This window comes from Diospyros lotus, chromosome 5 (assembly GCF_014633365.1).
Source record: "Diospyros lotus cultivar Yz01 chromosome 5, ASM1463336v1, whole genome shotgun sequence".
NCBI classification, from domain to species: Eukaryota; Viridiplantae; Streptophyta; class Magnoliopsida; order Ericales; family Ebenaceae; genus Diospyros; species Diospyros lotus.
This window is the reverse complement of record NC_068342.1, coordinates 10186692-10199616: the sequence shown is the minus strand read 5'-3', so window position 1 is coordinate 10199616 and position 12925 is coordinate 10186692. Positions and strand designations below refer to the sequence as shown.

Genomic DNA, 12925 nt, shown 5'->3' with positions numbered 1-12925 from the left:
TCCCCAATTAACCCCCTGCTGCTTCACTCTGCAGCCAACAATTTTTTTTTTTCCGCCTGCCAACGCATTGGAAGTTTGGAACAGTTTATTCAGGTTTTTCTCCCGAAATGTCAAGAGTGATGACTGGCATAAACATGCTGAAAGCAAAGTAGACAAGGCATATAACAATTAACTAACAAGAGTAGAAAACCAGATACCAGGAGGATACAAGTTGGTAACTATTCACCAAACAGGAAAACAAAATGTCTTTCCAGTTTGTCATGTATAACGAGAGGTGGAAAGCCTCAGAGTGATCGATCAGATGAAGTCTCTAGAAAATCTTCACCGCCAGCAAGCATTTACATAAGGGTAAGGCCCAGGCTTCAAGAAGTAACTCCATATGGGAGAAGTGCAGCAGCCACAACCCTACCTTCCTCGTTCAGTATGTTGTACGTTGATGATGCATTTCTCTGCAGTGAGTACCAAATGTTAAGTAGGTAAAGAGAATTCGTGGATTCCCAATAGGATGGGGCAATGACGACAGAACTCTGAACTTATACTCAAGTTCAACCAAATGTAAAATTTTAGACATTTCCAAATCTCAAGATCAGGCTCAAGCTACAAAATTCTAAACTTATATTCAAGAAAAAAAAAAGTTCCATTTATAGATCTCACATGGTGATCCAGTAATCCTTTTAAAGCATATGGTTATGGTTAATCTCAATAAGACCATGCCTTTTTACCAGATTCATGAAAACTAAAAGAGTAAAAGAGGTGATAATGCCGGTATACCACACAAGGGGATATAACCCAATTAATCCCCATTTACATGCTTGTTTTAATAAATTTCCAAATAAGCCTTGTACCTATACCTCAATTTTATACTTGTTTCATTTTAAATGGGGTTAATGTCCCATTGGGGGCCTGTTACATCCCTAACTACACGTACTGAAAAAAGTGTTCAACCAAGCTAAACCTACATAATGATAGTTGATTCCTCACCTGTGCATTATCAAATATTTTTTCACAATGGCTGCAGCCTCTTTATAAAACCACATTATCACATCCCCACATGAAAGAAAATTGTTCTGCAAGTGTTAAGATAGAGCAAATAAAGAGATCTATTTTGTAATAATTACCGAGTCAAGAGGTTCAAGCTTCATGCCAGTAGACCGAATGAAGCGCCGGAGTTCAGGATCTACATGTTGGATATTCCTCCCACAGCCAAGAATCAAAATTTCTGTCATTATAAAAATAATAATATGTGAAGGCCAGCATATGAAACAGCAGACCATCTTAAAATTGACTATTGATACCAAAGCTGATAACCACTTGGCTAAAATAAATGATAATGAATATGTTAAAAATTCATTTCAATAAGCAATTGCAAGATAAGCAACGGAAACCAAACCAATTCTAGTTCGTGTGAGAGAACATATGGTCATTTTCCCAAGCATATCAACAAATAATAGCAAGAAAAAAGGCAGAAACCAATTCTAGTGCATGTGGCAGAATGGTATTTTCTACAATAACTAGTGTCGTTGAAGATATGAATGATATGCACAAAGGAAGCCTAACATGATGGCTCTGCCCTGAACAACCCAGAAAGTTTTGGGGTTTGGAACAAGGACACCATGGGCAATAGAAAACAGGTTAACCTAAACCCAATTAATCCATCCAGTGCATTCCCATACCTCTAATTAGGATGAGTGGCCCACATTCTGAGGACATGTTGCCATCTTAACTACTTCAAAATGGGCAAGATTTATAAACAATCTTAGCTTCATCTAAAACCATTTTCTTCACAAGTACTGAGAAAAATTGACCCCAAGAAATCCTATTCAGATTTTTGAACTAAATGATTTCTGTCTTCTTCATTTTGCAGGACATTCCACACTAGGTTTCCAAGCCACTGTAGTATCACTTATCCGTTTGTGTTGTCAAGACCTGATTGACTGGTGTCTTTGACTATGCGTCAACAGAATGATTGATTGATCAAGCCAAACAACCCGATTCAATGATCATCCTAAACCATTCAAACACTAATCATGTCCCTTAATTGGTCTTAGTAAACATACACACATCCAACATAAATATCCAAGTCAAAGAAACAGTCTATGCTTCCTTGGTAATATCTAGAGAGAGAATATTCTCCGCTCTTATTATATCCTTTCTCTTCCATTAGTGAAGCAAATCAATCGATGCAGCTGTGAGGCAATTCAATAGAATGGAAGAAATTTGTAGCAGAATAGATAGAGAAAGATCAAAGAAAACTTGGTTGGGTTTCCTAAATATGGTATGTGATATAATGACCTTACTGAAGATATATGGCTATAGATAATAGTGATTAAAGAGCTAAAATTCACCCAACCCAACTAGTGATATTTAAGTCTCATAACGCTGTTGTCATTGTAATCTTCCATCAGTTAAGTTTTATCTTATTAATTGAGAAAGCAGGCTGTTCTCCTAAGTTTTCAGGAATGGAAAAAGTGCTCAACCGTAAAATCCATCAATATGCCACGCCTGTTTGGCTGTGCAGCAAAAAGCCAAAAAAGTGTTTTTTTTTTTTTTTAAGAATAAAAGTGATTATGTGAGTTTTTTCTGGTATTTGGCCAAAATTAAAATCACTTTTACGAACAAGAAAAGCTATTTTTCTATTGTGAAGTTGAAGCAGAAATTTGTAGCTTCTGCTGTAAACAAGAGCAGAACCAGAAAAAATAATTACTTAGACAAAATTACACCGAATTAATATTTAAAATTACTAACATTACACCCATGAAACAGTATTAACTACATAAACATTTTTGTCAATACCCCTTCTGGTAATTTTATTGCTAAAAGCATTCTTTTTAATCACTAATCAAATACATCTAACAACACCGAACTGTTTACAAAAGCATTTTATGCAAAAGTGATTTTCACAACAATGAAAAATGGGCACTAATACATTCTGGGAAATGATCTGTCCATATGCCACAAATGCATTGTGAGTGTACCAAATGGAGCCTGCACACACTAGCTTTTATATACCTGGAAAAGGACAAAAGAACGCAAGCAACAATTTGCCTATGCTAGGTCACCACTTTATTTGACCAATTAGTCACAGTTTTATAGGGACTTTGAACTCTTTTCTTTCAACAATGCATTTTGGTTGACAAACAACAAAATATCTGGTATCTCGGCAACCTATTACCATGAGTGCCACCACAAAGTGGATCCTACATTAAGGTTACAGTACCAGTTCAAATCAGACCATGGGGCCAGGGGAATTCGAGAATTCAAATAAATTGAGCAGTTGAGTAAAATAAAAAAAATATTGGATCCAGAATGTATTATCTTACATGCCACTTTCTCTAGTAAATAGGTAGTGCTTGATTCTCACCTGGTATGGGCCGCACAATTTGGAACATAGATAAGCTGCATTGAAGCAAATAAATGACGACATGTCACACATGTAGAAATGAAGATAATAAAAGAAAACTGATTTATATGTATATTTTTTAATGTTAACTACCAAAAGGATTCCAAATTCTTGAGTCACGACAGTCTTTAAGAACTCATGGAGTTCAAACTATTCTTTGCTCATTTGCAAATTTTGCTTTTCAGCATTTGATACAAATTTATCCAGGGAAGCAGGTCAACTCTCAATCCAACTAGGTCAATTGCGGTATCACACCGACAAGATTGTATTGTTAATTTCTTTAACATGGTAGACAACTCCAAGTGTCTATTGGAATTTATAACTATGCCCAGAACTCAATTTATTTACGTTTTATGGTTCCAGTCTGACTTTTTTATCATAGAACGAGATTGATATTCACAATTCCTTCTCATAATACCTAGGGCCCAAAACCAGAATGTGAGGACCTAACAAAATCTGCATTGATGGAGGACTTATGTAAGATTAAACCGTCGCAAATAAAATGTAGCTTCTAGTTCCTGTTCTAGTTCCTAAATCTCTACTTCCCTGAGACTTCTTTCAAAGGCCATAGCTCACAGTATTCAATGTATTAGGCCATGACTTCCAAATTTTGTTTCTTAGATCATTTGATCCAACTTTATCAGTGTCTGCATATTGAAACTTCACACAAACGAAACGAACTCCGTGTGCCCAACGGACGACAGAAGGCAGACGAAAATTAAGCATACAGTTACCTATCTGCGCTGATCTCTGAAAATTTCTTGGGACTCCAAGAAGTTATCAAGTTGCCCACGCAGAGCACACTGCCTTCATAGGTAACCCCATTCACCGTGAACCCCTCGTCAGTATACCTGACAATACAATCCAAACAAAAAACAGCACAAGCCACGTCAACAATCTATCAAACACACACATTGCAACCACTAGTTTAGTCTGAATAAAATAAACCCTGGTTTATGTTGGAACAACAATCAGCTTGATTATTAAGCGCCCGTTTGGCTACAGAAAACGAAATCATTCTATTTCGAACAACCTAAACTAAAGATTTGAAGAATTTATAGGGGAAGATTGAGATTGGGATTAGGATTGGGGTTACCCTTGGAAGCGTAATTGGTCTTCGGGGACATTATCGATGAGATTGATCTGATCGTAGAGAGAGAAGGCGCGCCTCAGCGATGGTAGCGGCTGGTGGTGGTGGTTCGCGGGCTTTGCGGCCCCTTTCCTGAGGGCTCGCATGAGGGTTGGCAGCGTCGCCACCGCCGCTCTTCCTCTTGCCGCCATATTTCTGCCTTATCGGAGGGACTGGGACTGGGCTCTCGCAGAGTGCTAACATGGAAGTACGGCCCACGGTTTATAAAGCCCATAAACATATCAGAAAATATTACCAAGATTTTTATATATAAATAAATAAAATGGTGTAGAAACCCCATTTTAAAGAAACCCCATTAATCACACAATTTCTCTTATTGAACCCTATTGCGACCAATATAGGACTTATTTAGAAAAAGGGATAGATTATTCATATGTAACGCGACTAACAAAAATGAAATAGAACAAAAAAAATGACATGATAAATGATGAAATAGAGAAAAAAAATGATCATATTATTAATTTATTATATTCAATAAGAAAAATAGATTACCTCCAAAGTATAGGTTAAATGGCGAATAAATGATACGTTGTAATTAATATCAATAGATCACGAGTTTAATATTCGATTTAGATAAGAGCTAAAAATTCGTCTGTGATTTATCTTTTCTGTCGAAATCAAGAATACTAGCAACAAGGGATCGCATAAAGATAGTAATTTTAATAAAAAAAATAAATAAATAAATTATAATAAAATAAAAAACATAAAAGTAAATTGTATTTACATTCTTTGAGATAGGGGACTTGCAAAGACATTTATGACAAATTATAATTTGTTAGAAAAATGGATTAAAAACTAATTAATTACACCCCATATAGAAATAAAGATGATTAAACATTCATATCTGTACATCTATATTAAGGTTGAATCTAACATTTTTTTTATGAGTATTTTATTTTTTTAATTTTATGGTGATTTTTAAGTTTTTAAAATTTAAATTTTTATTTTATTAATTAATTAATTATATGTACATTATTTGAATGTAGTTAGGTGCATACATTAAATTTATATAATATAATTAAATTTTATTTATTAATTAACTATATGTACATTCTTTAAATGTAGTTAGATACATACATTAAATCTATCTAATATAATCTAATATTATTATTAAGCCTAATAATTTATTATTTCACTTCAATTTTACCCATTCCAGTAACATTTTGTATTCATAAATATTTATTTATTACTATTAAAGTTATATAACCATTTGAAAGATTAATACAAAGTATATCACCTGCTTAATTAGTTACGATTTGTATAGAGGAGGAAAATGAATAGCTGTCCAAATAAATCTTCTTTAATGAGTATTTCATTTTTTTTTTTGTGATGATTTAGAAGTTTTAAAATTTCAAAATTATTTTTTTTATTAATTAACTATATGTATATTTTTTTAATGTAGCTAGGTGCATACATTAAATCTATTTAATCTAATCTAATAATATTATTAAGTCTAATAATTTTTTATTCTATTTAAACTTTACACATCTAAGTAATTTTTTCGTATTCATAAATATTTATTACTATTAAAGTAAGTTGCACCTATATAACCAATAAAATAGATTAGATTTAAGTTTTATTATTTATTTAAAAAATTATTATGCTTATCTTATCATCATACATTTAATTATCTATTAGTATAATGAACCTAACAACAAAATAGGGATGATTATCTTGAATTTTACACATTTAAGTAACACTTCATATTCATATTTATTGCAATTAAGATCGATTGCATAAGATTAATTGGTGTTGCCAATAATTTGAAAGATTAAAAAAGATAAGGCTCATAAAAAAAATTCTTTTTTTATTTTTTATGTTTTCTTTTTCTTTTTTTCCCTTTGAATTTCATTTACCTTTCATTAAGCATATAGTGTTGCGTAAATTTTGTCTATAACACATCAGATTTTATATTAATATTTATTCTATGATTTGCAAGAATACAAAGAAACTTTAACAATAAAACATAAGCTACTTTAAGACACACACACTCCATTATCCGATAATTTATTATTTTATTCTTAATTTGTTCTTTGAATCTAATATCTTTATTTGATGAGTATTTTATTTTTCTAATTTTATGATAACAGTTACACCTATGGGTTAAATATTAATATAATCTGCATCTCTTTTAAAATTCTTAGCTAAAATAAAAATGTTCAATTCAGTTAGCAGATTACCTACAGTGTTAGGTTTCGTATCTTATCTCTATATTTTGTAATTGTCTAAGTGCTCATAGCGAGTAACAAAAATATATAATATTTTTTATTATTTATGATATTTTTAATTTTTTACCATTCAAACATAGTTTATGATATTTTCAATTTCTCACAATCCACACATAATAAATCTTTAAACTTCAACATTTATCAACTAAAGGTATGTCAATAGTAAAACCTTAATTATACACATCCACTTATTATGAAAATATTGAATGGTGTATAACGAAAACAACAATGACACTATACTAGAATTTAATTATAAAAAAAATACATAACTATAATTATACTAGATTCATTTTATGTCTATTAAAGTCTTTTTCTAATTAAAAATATATTATTTATTTTCACAAATCCAATTTAAATCCTCAAACAAATCATCAAACTACGATACTAAAATTTAAGAATATATATATTATACAAAAAAATATCAAATAACAAAAATAAAATAAAAAATATTTCACACTAATCTATAAAACTAAAAAAATTTATAATATATTTTAAGTAAAAAATTATTTTAAAAAATTAAAAATTAATATTAACAATATTTATAAAAAAAAATATAATCCAAATATCACCTAACAACAGCGATGGACCACACAAGGACAATAATTCTAAAAGGATATTGCAAATACGTCTGTGCCTCGGGGATAGTTCAGAGTGCCCAAAATTGGACGGCACCATCCATTCCATCACCATATATGACAATTAGTGGTACCAATTGATTGATTTGAAATACTTAAAAATTATAAAAATTTATGGATTTCTTTTGTTTTATTAAAGTAACATTTAAATGTAAGTTTATGGATGTTTTTAAAAAGTAAATTTATAAAAAGTTTGTAAGGTGTTTGGTATAAAAATATAAAAAATTATTTTGTAACTAATTTTAAAGTGTTGCCAATAACTTAAAAAATGGGTAAGTTTTTCACTTTTTAGCCAAACAAGTCTTTAATTCCTTAATGTTTAGCTAACTTGTGTTATTTAGCCACGTGTAAATTCTAAATAATTTTTTTGAAATTTGACGAAAAGAGAGAGACATTTCTAACATTTAAAAAATGATCATAACTTAACAATTTTAGCTATATTTTTACCCATTATTAAAATCCTTAATAAAACTAAAATACAAGTTCTTTCTCTTTCTTTATCCTTCTTTTTTATCTATTGAAGTAGCTATAGTCCAGTAGTTTCTCCATTTTTTTTTTTTTATCTCTATTTGGTTCTACACTAGATAAACTATCACTAAACTAGAGAAAGTGAGAGATAGATATTTATAAATAATTAAATTTTAATAAATCCGTTGCATTAGTAAAAGAGAGGAATAAGAATAGAAAATATAAGAGTATTTTTATCGTATTAAAATTTTTAATTTTCCTGAAATAACAGTAACAGTAGGAGTAAAATGTACAGCTATAATTATAAAAGTTAAAATTTCTTTTTATTATTTATTAAATATTAAAAGCATATTTAATTTTTTAAAATCAAATCCCAAAAAATAGAGCGTAATTTACCCTGTAGTCTGTACTTCATCATGCTTGGTCCCATATTTTGACTGGACTTACGTACCCCAGTGAAAGGGAGGGAGGTTGGTAGAAGAAAGAAACATCTCTTGTTGAATTCAATTTCTGCACGGCTTTGGCTCTCCAACAGCCATTAATTAGTCGAGACTACAAATTTATATATCCTCTCTCTAATGGACATTGATAATTGTTTTATCTTAGTTTTGATGTCATGTATGGCCCATAGGGTGGAAAACGTTGTATGATTAAGTCAAGAGTGGTTGGAAGCAAAAGAAGCCGTGGACCATTGAAACACTTGAAGAAAATCCAAACTTAGAAAGCGCTTCTGGAAAGCTAGTGATGTGGTTGCGGGCCTTGCGGCTTGAAAAAGAAAGAAAAAAAAAAAAATGTAAAGAGCCCTTACCCGTGTAACACGATTGGTAGTTAGATAATAAATTGTACTTAAAAATGTTAATAAATTGTAAGGCTTTAAGGTGAGAGAATTCACCTTTTGCGACCAAAAAATAAAGTAAGAAAGAAAAGAGTTTTTTGTATAGAATATATTAATTAATTAGAAAGGCCTTTGCATGGAATGTTCATCAATCGTTTGGCTACAGTTTAAGAAAACAATTTTACACGTACGATGGATAACCCAAATTCAAATTTTATGAAAGAAGCACAAATAAAAAGTAAATGTTATAAGATTAAAGCATATAATTAATTAAAATTGCAAACATCATCATACTCATCAAATAATGAAACTTTACTTTTGTTAATATCGTTGATGATGGTTTTTGGGACCGACCACCAAGTGCTATTTCTGCGACTGGACCTCGAGAATGGAACCTCGGACTTGGGGGTGTCGGACCTCGGGTGTAGAACCTGCAAGACAATGGAGGGCCGGGACTAGGATCCCCCAGAGTGGACTCCGACGCTCAAATCAGTAAAATAAATGCGAGTAGAAGTAAATGAGAAAGCTATAGAGCTTGAATGTACCTGACGAGAGTCCTTGTCTTTTATAGGCGAACCCGTTTTGGGGTACCCGAGATGAGTGGGCACGACTCCCGAGAATCCCGATCAAGTTGGAACGAGTCTTGCAGTTCAGCCCGGATTTCCTGGGCTCCTCTCCGGAGTGTTGACTTGCCACGTGTCGGTCTCTCAGGTGATCCGCGTGGCAGGTGAGACTATCAGCTCGTAGGGGTATTCTAGTAATTTCAGTTGGTGCCACATCACTTGCCCCCCACTCCTTGAGCCGAGCTGAAAATCATGCTGGGTCGAGGAGTAGGTTACCTAACTGTTGATTTTTACCAAGACGCACGAGAGTGTTTTTAAAATTGAGATTAGTGTTTAAAAACCTCATTTACTACCCTGAAATTATAGGGATGGGTTTTGGTTGGAGGGAAGAATTCGTTTGGAGGGAAACATTGTCATTTTGAATTTTTTTTTTTCCCTTTGGGTCCCCTCTATATAAGCCCTAAGGCCCCACCCCACAATTATTATTTCAAGACAAGCATTCATCTCCTTGAGATTAGTCTTTCCCATCCTCCTTTGCTTTTATTTTTCCTTATTTATTATTTATTTATTTTTTACCTTTGCTTCCACTTGTTTTTTTTTTTTTTTTTAAATCAAACTTTCCCTCGGCGAGGCGCCTCTACCTGGCCGAGCTCGGCCTGGCCTGGCCCAACCTCGGCCGCGGCCGAGGTCGGCCGTGCTCGACCTCGCCTTGGCGAGGCCGAGCTTCCTCGGCCTCGCCAGATCTAGGCGAGGCCGAGCCCTTCGGCCACGGCCGAGCGCTTGGCTCGGCCTGGCAGAGGTCGGCCAGGGCCGGGGGGCTCGGCCCTGGCCGAATCGGCCATGGCCGACCCCCCTCCTGCTTCTTATTTCTGTAATTTTTTTTTAACATCTAATATATATATATATACATATATACCTACATAGATATATGGGCGTCCTTGGGTCAGCCATGGTCGACCCTTCGGACTTTTGCCCCTTTTTTTTAATTAATTAATTAATTATTATTATTTTTTATTCCTTGGGTCAGCCATGGCCGACCCTTGGGCTTCTCCTTTGTTAATAATAACAAAACGATCTTTAAAACAAGGCTTAACTTCACTAACCTGTTTCCTTGGCTCTTCTTTTTCGCAGGCGTGACTCGAGATTTTCCCAAGCTAAATCGCGCCTACTGAGCTCTCCGAGGCTCTAGCCCAGTCGTGGTTGTTTTTTCCTGACCTCGGCCCTTACTCTCCTGGTCAGTGACCTTCTCTTAACTACTTCTGCTCGTTTTTTAGCATGTCTTCTTCTTCTTCTTCCTCTGATTCCGAAAACTCTAGTACCAGCTCTAGTAGTGAGGAATCACACACCGAGTTATCTAGCCCATCCCACGGCCCCCTTCGTAGGCCCGGGAAACTTAGGAGGTCTGAAAGAATTTCACTTCATCCCACTTCAGAGTCTCATGTGAGTAGTGATCCCAACTTAGGAAGTTTACCCGAGAATCTAACTACGGACCATTCTACCATAACCGAGATGGAGTTGTTTCCCCTCCTCCGAAAATACCACCTCATTCATGATGAGTATTGGTATAGTGAACCCCGAGGTCTGAAAGCTCACCAGGCCCCCTATAGCTGTATCACCGTCTACGAGCAGGCCTTGGCTGCCGGCCTTAGATTCCCTCTCGCGACTCCTGTAGTTGAGGTGTTCGCTATCGTGGGGTTATGCCCCTCTCAGTTGACTCCCAATGGCTGGAGGTGCCTATCTACCTTCGTTCTCTGCTGTCGAGCTTGGGACATTGAGCCCACTGCTCAACTTTTCTTTAGGATGTTCAAGGTAATTTTCATTAGCAAAACTGAACCTCGATTTGCCTTTTCCCCCCTCAACCAGCGTCAGTTCATAGTCGATAACCCCACATCGGTAAAACGATGGAAGAGTAGATTTTTCTTTGTTGGCTTGAAAGACCGGGGGGTCAGCTTCGGGGTGCCAGTTGAGTGGGCTTTCCAGCCCTCAAATGTCCATAGTCGCAAGATCACGCAGGACGAGCTTCACAATATTCAGATCTTGAGGGAGCTGAACCCTATCAGCGCTCGGGTCCTGATATGTGATCGCACCTTGTACTTGGGGGGTTTATCCACTCACACTTGCTTCGAGCCTGATGTCACTTTGGGTAGTCATTTTTCCACTATTTTCATACTTTTCTAACTTGTTTTTCTTGCCCTTAATATCTTGTTTGCGCATTTGCAGCTGAGATGGTGAGCACAGCTTTCATCTGGGGAAAGAACAAACGGAGACCCGCGGAGGACGAGGGCGCCCCAGCTTTTACGGGGGGAAAGGCTGCCTTGAATGCTTCTCCTACTGAGAAAGGAGAGCCTAGTCGTGCTAAGAGGAAGAGGACTTCCCATCCTCCGAGAGAGCTCATGCCAGCCCCGGAGTCTCATCCCCACAGTCCAGACCATGTTCCCGATTGGGGAGTGAAGGCAAGCGATCTCAGCCGGAACACTCAGGTGGCAAGACGTATGATTCACCACTTTGCCACTCCCGCCGATCGTCGGGTGTTGGTCGAGCAGTCCTCGGAGGCCATAGAAGCCACATTGTGCAAGTATCTGGCCCAGGTAATCACCTATACTTTATCAACATCCTCCAGTCTCATCTATGTTGTCCTTACTTGTCTTGCCCATTGCAGGTGGTCACACTCGTTTCGAACTTTTCTAGACGTTTCTCTCAAGCTTCCAAGAAGACCTTGGAGCTAGACACCCAGCTGCAGGAGAGGGACGAGTTACTGGAGAGCCACAGGAAGAACTTGGATGAGTTGTCCTCCCAGCGGCAAGCTTCAGACCTACGTATTCAGGGGCTAGAGGCAGAGCTATCTCGAACGAGCTCCAAGCTATCTCGGGCGAACTCAGTCATTCGCCAATACGAGCGCAAGTATGCCGAGCCCATCAAGCTTCCTGAGGTAAAGGAGTTCCTCCAGAAGAACCTGCAGGACGCTTGGACAAAGGGATTCCAAGCTCATGAGACAGAGGTATTACGAGCTCATCCAGACTTGGACATGTCCACTGTTCGGTCTGTTGTAGAGATTGTGGCCGGGATGGAGGACTCGGAGATGGCCGACGATGGTGATGCGCCTCTTGATGCTTGAGCTTTTCTTTTTTTCTAGCTAGGGCCTTTTGTACTTCTTCTATTATCATATATTGGATCATCTCGCTTTTATACAGTGCCGTTTCATTTTGACTGTTCATCCTTTGCTTGCGAACATATGGGCTGAGACTAGTTGAACCTCGATCCCTTCCATAGTTGACGAGGGTGAATTTGACCCTTGGTTCTCCCTAGGTCAACAATCAGGAGGGTGCTGTGTTGTAATTTTTCCTTGGCCATTAGTCCACCCTTGGGGGACAGCCGAGAGCTCGTGACCCATGAACAAATCTTTTCGTGGCCATCAGTCTACGGTTGGGGACAGCCTAGGGCTCGTGACCCTTGGATTCTAGCGACTCCCACGCGAAGGAGGGTGTTAGCCAGAGTTTTTCCATAGCCCTTAGTCCACTTTTGAGGACAGCCTAGGGCTCGTGACCCTTGGGTTTTAGCTACTCCCACGCGAATGAGGGTGTTAGCGAGAGTTTTTCCATGGCCTTTAGTCCACTTTTGAGGACGGCCTAGGGCTCGTGACCCTTGG

The 12925-nt window shown here is 36.5% G+C and overlaps 1 protein-coding gene across 1 annotated transcript; it reads right to left on the bottom strand.

The window, feature by feature from the left end:
• Positions 1-149: 149 nt before the first annotated feature.
• Positions 150-4735, bottom strand: LOC127802765 (uncharacterized). The gene is made up of 5 exons (XM_052338776.1): positions 4497-4735; positions 4135-4251; positions 3362-3396; positions 1119-1219; positions 150-449 (listed from the first exon to the last, which is right to left on the bottom strand). Exons 1-5 carry the CDS (start codon positions 4679-4681, stop codon positions 363-365), a joined length of 525 nt encoding a protein of 174 aa, XP_052194736.1. The 5' UTR covers positions 4682-4735; the 3' UTR covers positions 150-362.
• Positions 4736-12925: the final 8190 nt, after the last annotated feature.